At 43.9% G+C, this 11,068-nt stretch overlaps 1 protein-coding gene across 1 annotated transcript; it reads right to left on the bottom strand.

The window, feature by feature from the left end:
* Positions 1 to 9,682: 9,682 nt before the first annotated feature.
* On the bottom strand, positions 9,683 to 10,846 carry LOC126006448 (farnesyl pyrophosphate synthase-like). The gene has a single exon (XM_049771879.1). The coding sequence runs from the start codon at positions 10,809 to 10,811 to the stop codon at positions 9,753 to 9,755; it is 1,059 nt and encodes a 352-aa protein (XP_049627836.1). The 5' UTR covers positions 10,812 to 10,846; the 3' UTR covers positions 9,683 to 9,752.
* Between the last annotated feature and the right edge of the window lie 222 nt (positions 10,847 to 11,068).

An 11,068-nucleotide genomic window follows, 5' to 3' on the forward strand; every position in this document is an offset into this window, starting at 1 on the left:
CGAAACTATTACTTTCTATTTTCTTTGGGGGCCACACCCAGCAGTTACTTCTGGCTCTGCACTCAGAATTACTCCTGGCAGTACACTAGGACCATCTGGGATTCTAGGGATGGAACCTAGCTCGGCTGGAACCCAGGCAAACATACTACACCTGCTGAACTATCGCTCTAGCCCCCTAAACTCTTATATTTTTAAATATACCAATGGCCGGAGAGATAGCACAGCGGTAGGGGGGACAACATGGGAGGGACCCGGGTTCATTCCTGGCCTCCCATACAGTTCCCTGAGCCTGCCAGGAGTGATTTCTGAGTGCAGAGCCAGGAGTAACCCCTGAGCACCACCGGGTGTGGCCCCAAAACCCCTCCAAATAAATAAAAATATATCACTTTATTTTTTAACATTGTTAAAAGTTGTAAAAAGTTGGCATCTTTGAAGCTTTTTTTTGGGGGGGGGGGATGCTTGTTTTGTTTGGGACCCAACAGTTCTTGGAAACTAGTCTTGACTCAATATTCCAGATTATTCCTGGTCATGCTCAGGAGAACATGAAGTGCTGCAGTTCAAACCAGGGCCTCCTACAGGAAAAGCATACACTCATTCCATGTTGTTCTTTCTCCATCTCCTGAGGCCATTTTAGATCAGATATAGGGAGCTTCCTTAGAGAAACTTCACTTGATCAGGGCATTCACATGAACCAAAACCGTTTTAAAAACCCATCAAACAATTTTTTTGGGGGGGGGGAGCACACCTGGTGGAGCTCAGAGGTTAGTTACCCCTAGCTCTGTACTCAGAAATTGCCCTAGCAGGCTTGGAGGACCATATATGATGCTGGGATTCGAACCACCTTCCATCCTGGGTCGGCTGTGTGTAAGGCAAACACCCTACCACTGTGTTATCTCTCCGGCCCTCAAGCAAACAATTTTTTGAGAACCAGAGATAATGCGCTAAGCAGGAGAAGAAAGTCATCTATTATGTTAATCTTTCTGGACCATCAATAATCAACCATATATTAAGCCCCAAATACCATATTTGCCGGCGTATAAGATGACCCTTCAACCCATGAAAAACTTCCTAAAAATCGGGAGTTATATTATATGCTGGTATACGGCATGCTGAAACTTGTTCCAGCTTCAGGGACCAGTGATCCGCACCCCTCTTACTTTTAAGAAGTAACTTACTTTTAAGACTTTTAGGAAGTTTTTAATGGGTTGAAGGATCGTCTTATACGCCGGCAAATACGGGTAGTTAATGTTAATTTTTTTCTCTTCACCCTCCAACTCCCTCTTTGCAGCATATCTTATCTTCCTACCTCAATTACAATTCTCTCTCCTTATACAAATATGTTTTAGTTTCCCCACTCCCATTCCTCACTCCCTCCCCCCACACAATGTTAGGGATCACAGGACCTCACTCTACACTGAATTATATTCTCCGCTCTCAACTCTGGGTTTTTTTGGTTTTGTTTTGTTTTGAGTGAAGGGAGCACACCTAGCTACGTTCAGGGCTGTGTGTTCAGGGATTATTGCTAGAGATGCTTAGGGGACCATATATGGTAGTGGAAATCAAACCAAGTCAGTCTTGTACAAATGATGTGCCTTACTCCTAACCTCTCTCCCTCATATACTAAATATCTTATTCTCTATCAAAAGGGCATCTTTTGCAACTCATTAACTATAGAGGTACAGACACATCACAACAGCATTGATACCCAGGAGAATAATTTTCACTGGTTTCTCCTTTACCTAGATATTTTATTCCTTAGAAAAAGCATCACTACTACTCAGCATCCATCCTCGAGTGTAGCCCTGGAACTTCCAAGTTTGCTGGGTATGGCATGGCCCTGGTTTTCCCTGAGCACCACTTGGGTGGCCCTGGAAGTCCCTGAGCAGCACAACATCCTCAGGCTCTAACGTTCATTCATCTTGCCAGATGTAATAAAATATGGAAAGATTTGTAGCTGATCGATGATCCCAGCATGACTTCAACTCTTTATTGATTTATATGGATCAGTCAGTGAAAACACACTCAAGTGTATACTGATTCACTTACTGGCCTGACTTTCTGTTTACATGGCTCCTCAGCAGGATAGAATTTTCACCTGATCATTCTCCTGAGAAAAACGCATTAAATTTGGGAAGTTTGGGAGATGAAGATGTCAGTAATGTGCTACAACAAGAAGGATTAGTGTTAGTCCACAGTCCAAGAAGAAAAAAAAAACATAAAGTAAACAACAATAATGAGACTAGGTAAATTTTGAATTAAAAGTTGTATGTTCTCGGGGCCGGTGAGGTGGCGCTAGAGGTAAGGTGTCTGCCTTGCAAGCGCTAGCCAAGGAAAGACCGCTGCTCGATCCCCCAGCATCCCATATGGTCCCCCCAAGCCAGGGCAATTTCTGAGCACTTAGCCAGGAGTAACCCCTGAGCATCAAATGGGTGTGGCCAAAAAAAAGAAAAGAAAAGAAAAAGCATCTAGGTTGGGGCTGAGAGATAGCATGGAGGTAAGGTGTTTGCCTTTTATGCAGAAGGACTGTTTGAATCCTGACATCCCATATGGTCCCCTGTGCCTGCCATTTCTGAGCCTTGAGTCAGGAATAACCCCTGAGCACTGCTGGGTGTGACCCAAACCAAAAAAAAAATGGTGGCAGGAAAGTTACACTGGTGAAGATGCTGTACATTTGATGACTGGAACCCAACTATAAATATTTCTGTAACCATGGTGCTTAAATAAAAATAAATAAATAAAAATGTAAAAAAAAAAGAAAAGCATCAAATTTGCTCAGCTAGACGCAAGTGCAAGCATGAATTAAAAAAAAAAAAAAACCCTCAATCCTGCCATGCAGTCTGCATGCCTTTTTTTTTTTTTTTTTTTTTGGTCTTGGGGCCACACCCGGTGGAGCTCAGGGCTTACTCCAGGCTCTGTGCTCAGAAATCATTTCTGGCAGGCTCAGGCGACTATATGGAGTGCCAGGGATTGAACCTGAGTCTGTCCCAGGTGGGTAGCATGCAAGGCCAATTTTGCCCTACTACTGTAGGGCTATCACTCTGCTCCCTCCTTTTTGGGTACATGTATTTGGATATCTCGCCTTTTTTTTTTCTCTAAGATGAAGGCCCAGAAGTAAAATTACTAGGTCATTTGGTAGCATAACATGAAGACTTAAAAAAATATCATAAAGCAGGGCTGGAGCAGTGGTGCAGGGCATAAGGCATCTGCCTACCCTAGGACAGACCGCATTTGATCCCCGGTGTCTCATATGATTCCCCCAAGCCAGGAACAATTTCTGAGTGCATAGCCAGTAACCTCTGAGCGTCACCAGGTGTGGCCAAAAAACAAACAAACAAACAAACAATTATAAAGCTTTTCAGAAAGATTTCAAGTTGCCACAAAGGCAGAGGGAATCAGAGCAATTAGGAAGGAAGGAAGGAAGGACAGATTCTGTAGATGAAGGTGAGAAAGAATTTTGTGGCTGAGAGCTCAGCAAAGGCTAAGGCAAGACTGATGAGAAACCAGAACTTGGCATGGAGACATGTAGCTCCCCACAATGTTCTTTTTAATTACCAAGAGAAAAGCTTAACCTTAAAGTGGAGAAAATTGGCAGAGGCTTTCTTATCCGGGGATCAGAGATAAAATCACCAGTGAGGGAACAAATTGGACATCATGTGCTTAGAATTTTGTGGAATTCCAGCCAAAAGTAACTAATCTGAATTTAATCACAAGGAAACACCAGGAAAGCTCAAACTAAGGGACATTCTACAAAATAAATTAATAGAGCTCTACAAAAATATTCATATTGGTCATAGATATGTGTCTGCAGAGGAACCTTGTATGAATGAGACCCTAAGTTCTATCCCTGGCACAACACAACAGAAACCATGAATAAGATCATAAAAGGAGATATAGACATATACAGATGAACTAGTAATCTCAAGTAGAGTCATAACAACTGAATAAATGACATGATCAAGGATTTCCTTTTCCTATAAAAGGGCAGTTTGGGCAATTGGGAAGACCTGAGTGATATCTACAAGTTGGAGACTAATACTATGAATAATAATTCTTTACATATAGTTATATGAATGAATGTTCTTATTTTGAGGAAAGGGATCTTTGGGAGTAAAGGGACGTTGCATATGCAACAAGTTCAGGGAGAAAAGGTGCACATTAAATATATCACTGAAGAGAAAAAGGGATTAAAATATAATAAATGCTGGGCTGGAGCAGTGGCACAGTGGTAGGGTATTTGCCTTGCACTTGCTATCAATCCTAGGACAGACTGCAGCTCGATCCCCTGGCATCCCACAAGGTCCCCCAAGCCAGGAGCGATTTCTGAGTGCATAGCCAGGAGTAACCCCTGAATGTCACCAGGCATGATGCAAAAAAACTAAAAGGAAAAAAAAAAAGATAAATGTTATGGTTATGCAATCTGGGTTGAGAGATATTTGAGAAATCTGATTTTATTCTAGAAGAAAAATTTAACAAAATTGAAAGAATATCATTGGTTTAGATATTTTCTTCACAAACATAAGATGTCAAGGTCAGTGTCCAGTTCTGCCACCTGCACCCAGCAGGGTCAGTGTCCTGATCTCTACTTATAAAGATACCAGTTATACTGGATTAAATCCTCTAGAACCTCGCTTTACCTAATTTCTAAGTGTGTGTATATGTGTAGTGTTGAGGATCAAACTCAGGGCCTCACATATCTGAGACATATATTCTAACACTGAGCCACACCTCAGGCCCTTTAATTTCCTTTTGAACATATTGATTTGTGTGAAATAATCCACATTCAAGCGTGAGCCACTGGTCATCTGCACAGGTGTCAACACGTTAAAGGCCCCATCTCCTAGTTCCAAAAATCACAAAAAAAGGTTGAATAGAAACAAAGGGTTTCACTGAAGTGAGTAGTGGTGGTGTGCGTGGCCAAAGATGGCAGGATGGCCCAGGTCTGCATGGACTCCTTCACAGTGTTACACTGAGGTCCGATCAACCATCAGGTGGTCCTTGAGGCCCACTTGATCTGCACAGCCAAGAACTGATCTCCATCACCCAGGTTTTTGAAAGCCATGGTTCTTGGCAGGAGCCTGAGTTCTTCACAGTAAAAGGATTGTCAGTTTTAACCTCTTCCTAGCTTTAGACTTCTTTGTCTTTTCTATAAAAAAAGAGTATAGGGTGGGGCCAGGAAGGTGGCGCTAGAGGTAAGGTGTCTCCCTTAAGCGCTAGCGTAGGACGGACCGTGGTTCTATCCCCCGGCGTCCCATATGGTCCCCCCAAGCCAGGGGCGATTTCTGAGCGCATAGCCAGGAGTAACCCCTGAGCATCAAATGGGTGTGGACCAAAAACCAAAAAAAAAAAAAAAAAAAAAAAAGAATATAGGAGAAAAGAGATAATAATAATTTTATTGAGGATGAATACTAAATCCAATGAGAATGCTGTAAGAGAAACACATGCAAGAAAGGCTAAAAGTGGGGGGTGGGGTAGTGTAACTCCACCCTGGATTTAGGTGTATCTACCTGAGACTGCCCATTTCTGGGAGGGGTCTTGGGAAGCAGATATTACTTATCTTTACCTGCTAGAACTCTCCCATTTCCTGGGAGGGGTTTTGGAGAGATGAGATAAGGCTTTGACCCAGGGGATTAGGGCCTTTTGGGTCTTTTTTTTTTTTTTTTGGTTTTTGGGCCACACCCGGTAACGCTCAGGGGTTACTCCTGGCTATGTGCTCAGAAGTTGCTCCTGGCTTGGGGGACCATATGGGACACCGGGGGATCGAACCGCGGTCCGTCCAAAGCTAGCGCAGGCAAGGCAGGCACCTTACCTTTAGCGCCACCGCCCGGCCCCGCCTTTTGGGTCTTTGCCAGCATGGAGGACAGAGGGAAGATGGCTGAAAGGAGTTAAGACGCAGGGCAAGCTAAGAATGGCATGCATAAATGGTTAGCAGCCACATCTGTTGGCTAGGGCTGAATAAAGATATTATCTCTCTCGGAAGCCTGCCTGTGAGTGAGTTCAATACCCGCCGTGACCACCTGAAGATGATGACCTGATGGTTAATGGAGGATGGAGCCACGTGGTCCTGAGCCTAAGGACAAAGGCCTCCATCCTCCATACAAGTCCATCCTAAGGGCTTAATGCAACAAAGTAGTAGCACAGCAGTAAGACATTTGCTTTGCACGTGGCTGACCCAGGATGGACCTGGATTTGATCCCTGGTGTCCCATATAGTCCCCCAGAGCCAAGGAGCAATTTCTGAACGCAGAGCCAGGAGTAACTCCTGAGCACCGTCGGGTATGGCCAAAAAAAAAAAAAAAAGGGCTAAAAAGGAATGGAAATTTATTCCCTAAAACTACAGTCTTCAATCACCAGCTCATAGTTGTAGAGAACTTGAAAACCAGTTTTCTACCACCTTGGGTATATCTGTAGTCCATGGACTGGTATGGAGGACAGGTGCTGATAGGGGTAAAAGAATAAAAATCTCTGGTCTAAAGGATGTAACAACCCTCAGGGTGGCATGCTGCAAAAGGTGATACACCTAAAGTTAGGATGTGGGCAAGGAGCAGAGTGCACTGAGCTAGCTGTTTGGAGAAACTGAATAAGGTTTTCCCAGCTTCCTGGCCTTAGAGTCTAGTTAGAATATCCCTACTAAGGCATTATAAAGTAGAAAGGATTGTGCACCCTAGTAATCTAACACAAATAAAGTATGTAGGGGGTGGGTGTTAAGTTTCACAGCAATGCTCAGGACTTATTCCAGGTTCACACTCAGGGATCACTCCTGGTGGTACTTCATGGACCATGAGTTGTTGGGGTTTAAATGGGGTTTGGCCACATGCAGGACAATTGCCTTACTATCTCTCTGATCCCACTTATCAGGCCTCACTTCCTGCTGAATTATATCTTGTGAGAATTTTGCCATTGTGCTGGGTCTGGGACCCTGGATTCTATAAGTTGAAACTTTAGGCTTGTCAGAAGTCTAGGATGTGTGTTTTAAGGATCTTTAGGTTGTATCAGGGCTGGGCAACTGTGTAAAGCATGATGGAATTGCGCCTTGGTTTTATTTATTTATTTTCATGTTTTGGTGTTTGGCCTACACATGGTGGTACTCAGGTCTTACTCCTGTCTCTGTGCTCCTGGAGGTGATCAAGGGGCCATATGCAGTGTCAAGAATTAAACTACAGGGGGCTGAGAGATAGTATGGAAGTGGGGTGTTTGCCTTGCATGCAGAAGGATGGTGGTTCGAATCTCTGCATCCCAGCATCCCATATGGTACCCCGAGCCTGCCAGGAGCAATTTCTGAGCATAGAACCAGTAGTGGCCCCTTAGTGCTGCTGGCTGTGACCCAAAAACAAACAAACAAACAAAAAACAACAACAACAAAAAGGAATTAAACTAGGATCAAATGCATGCAAAGCAGGTGCTTAACCACTCTCTCCAGCTCTTTTATCTCAATGCATTCCAGCTCTGCAAGCTTCAGGTTTTGTTTTTTTTTCCATTTTGTTTTGTTTTGTTTTGCCAAGTGATCCTTCCCCTGACTGCCTACCTCTTAGAAGCATGAAGTCAACTTCTAAACTGAAAGCCAAGCCAGCACAGGCTATAACACTAGCCTTGAGTAGCAGGAAAGAGGTCTGTTTCTCTATTGAGTAGAGTTAGGATGAAAACCATTTTTTATGTATTTAGGAATTTTCTAAGAAAAAACATACATTTTGGTGGATCCTCCTAGTAGTGCTGGGGGAGGGGGACCATGCAAGTGCCAGTGACTGAGCTCAGAATGTCTACATGCAAACGATGCATTCCAACCCTGTGAGTTATGTCTAGCCCCAATCATGCATTTTTATGAAGGGAAGTGATGGTCAGGAACAGTGGAGGAATGTACTATACATTCATGTATATACATTAATGTATTTATGAACATCTGTTGAAGATGGTTCTTTTTTTAAAAATAAATTGTTTTTATTAAAATTTTTCCCTCAAGTTTATAGTACAGAGGGTAGGGTGCTTCTCTTGCACGTGGCCAAAATGAATTCTATTCAGAGCACTCCATATAGTTAGTCCACTGGGCACTGCCAGTAGTAATTCCTAAGTACAGAACCAAAACCAAATAAATAGATTTTTTTCAAGGACAATACTATCATGAAGTTCTTTCTTTCTTTCTTCTTTCTTTCTTCCTTCCTTCCTTTCTTTCTTCCTTCCTTCCTTCCTTCCTTCCTTCCTTCCTTCCTTCCTTCCTTCCTTCCTTCCTTCCTTCCTTCCTTCCTTCCTTCCTTCCTTCCTTCCTTCCTTCCTTCCTTCCTTCCTTCCTTCCTTCCTTCCTTCCTTTCTTTCTTTCTTTCTTTCTTTCTTTCTTTCTTTCTTTCTTTCTTTCTTTCTTTCTTTCTTTCTTTCTTTTTCTTTTCTTTCTTTCCTCAGCAGTTACTCCTAGCTCTGTGCTCAGAAATTCTGTGCTCAGAAATTGCTCTGGCAGGCTCAGGGCACCATATGGGATGTCGGGAATTATCCATCCCATGTCAACCTTGTGCAAGGCAAACACCTTACCACTGTGCTATCACTCCAAACCCCTATCCTGCAGTTTTCTTAATTAGGTTTATGTAGACAGGGGTTATTTATTTATTGGTCCAATGAAAGCCAAAAGAATTATTTCCAGGGAGTGTTTGTAACCTTGTGACATCTAAGACTCTGGTCATTAGTGGAAAGAAGGAGGATTGTTTTATTTTGCTTTTTGCTTGTTTTTTTTTTTCTTTTTTATTTTTCCTGTTTTTGTTTTGTTTTATTTTAGTCTTAGTGCTTGATTTCTGGCATGCCTAATGGGCCAACTTCAGGCCTTCATAGTAGGTCCACAGATAGCTCAGTGTAGCCTAGGAACACTCTAAGCCTTTCTTTCTTTCTTTTTTTTTTATTTTGGTTTTTGATTTTTGGGTCACACCTGATGATGTTCAGGGGATACTCCTAGCTCTGTGCTTAGAAGTCGCTCCTGGCAGGCTCAGGGGAGTCATATGGGATGCCGGGATTCGAACCGGGGGTCAGTCCTGTGTTGGCTGCATGCAGGGCAAAAGCCTTACCACTGTACTATCACTCTGGCCCCTCTAAGCCTTTTTTCAGAGCTCTTTTCTCTTCTTCCTCCTAAAAAGACAAAAATAGACCATAGGGATGATGTGGTTAATGTTTTTTTGGGGTTTTTTTGTTTGTTGGTTGGTTGGTTTTTAGGTCACATCGGGCAGCGCTCAGGGGTTACTTCTGGTTCTACACTCAGAAATCACTCCTTGCAGGCTCGGGGGACCATATAGGATGCTGGGATTCAAACCACTGTCCTTCTGAATGCAAGGCAAATGGCCCTACCTCCATGCTATCTCTCCAGTCCCATGTTTTTTTTTTATTTTAAATAATATCTTTATTTGAGCACCATGATTACAAACATGTTTGTAGTTGGATTTCAGCCTTCAAAAGAACACCCCTTCTCCCTGGGCCGGAGCGGTGGCACAAACGGTAGGATGTTCGCTTTACATGCGGCTGACCTAGGACAGACTGCAGTTCTATCCCCGGTGTCCTATATGGTCCCCCAAGCCAGGAGCGATTTCTGAGCACATAGTCAGGAGTAACCCCTGAGCATAAAAGGGGTTATGGCTCAAAAACCGAAAAAAAAAAAAAAAAAAAAGAACACCTCTTCTTTACCATTCTAACCACCAATGCCCCCCATGACTTAATGATTTTTGTTTTTTTTTTGTTTTGTTACACAATAATTTATTTATTGAGGGCTTCCCCGCCATGCACCCTACGTCATTTTCTGCGTTTATAGATCTTCTGTGCCAGCCTCAGGAAGATGCTCGGTGGCAGGGGCTTCGCATCCTTCTCCACGAGGCTCACAAGGGGATTGTAGCTGTCTTCTTCATACCGTGTGAACACGCCGCGCAGATCCATTTCCTCATAGAGCGCCTTCACTTTAGCCACCTTCTTGGGATCCTTCTGCCCATAGTATTCCTGGAGGATCTGACGCTGCTCTGGCGAAGCCCGCTGCATACACTGGACCACCAGCCAGCTGCACTTGTTGTCCTCAATGTCGGTGCCAATCTTGCCTGTCACACTGAGGTCCCCAAAGAAGTCCAGATAATCATCCTGTATTTGAAAGAACGCTCCCATCTCTAGGAGGATTCTCTTGGCATTAGCATGAGTCTTCTCATCGTCAATGCCTGCCATGTACATGGCAGCAGCCACAGGAAGGTAGGAGTAGAAGGCGGTCTTATATACGACAATGTCTTTGTGCCTCTTTTCGGTGAATCTGCCAAGATCCACACTGTCTTGTGGGGCTGTCATGACATCTAAAGACTGCCCAACTTCACTCAGATAGGTTATCTCTAGGAAGAGTTCAATGAGGTTCAGGTAATAGGGCTGATCCCGGCAGCAGAGCTTCAACAGACGATAGATACAGGCCTCCACCATCAAAGAATCATTCACAGCATCCAGACCTATGCCCGGCTTCTTATACCAACAGAGCTTCCCCCGGCGAGTTATGGACGAATCCATGATGTCATCTATCATCAGGTAGAAAGTTTGGAGCAGTTCCACACCCCAGCCCACAGTGAGGGCACGCTGGATATTCTTGGCATCCTGCTTCTTGGGCCCAACCAGCTCCCAGTAGGCAGCCACCACTGTCATGCCCCGATTGTATTTGCCCCCAAGCGTGTTGTACTCCAGGATCTCCTTGAGACGAGTGATCACATCTCCTATCTCAGGGTGGTCCAGGTCATCTTCTGTCAGCAACTTAACAATCTCAGGGAAGTACTGGAGGAATTCCTGCTTCTCTTGGCTAACTACATCTGAATTCTTGCCTCCATTCATTCTGGAAGAGGGACGTGATCTGTTCCAGGGTGCAGCTCCCCCATGACTTATGTTTTGAGCATGCTAGTTCTTAGGATCAGGCTGGGAACTCAATCCATTCAAAGGTACACCCCCAGGGAAGTGGTAAGTGAACTAGCAGCCCAGGTGAGGACTGGGTGAAAGAAAGTGCAGAGCCAAGAGAGACCATGTCAGAGAGATAAGTGTCCTGTTGAGATGTCTTAAGCCATTTCAGAGTCTTTACTAATGGCCTACAATCA

The sequence above is a fragment of the Suncus etruscus genome, chromosome 4, assembly GCF_024139225.1.
Source record: "Suncus etruscus isolate mSunEtr1 chromosome 4, mSunEtr1.pri.cur, whole genome shotgun sequence".
In the NCBI taxonomy this organism is placed as follows: Eukaryota; Metazoa; Chordata; class Mammalia; order Eulipotyphla; family Soricidae; genus Suncus; species Suncus etruscus.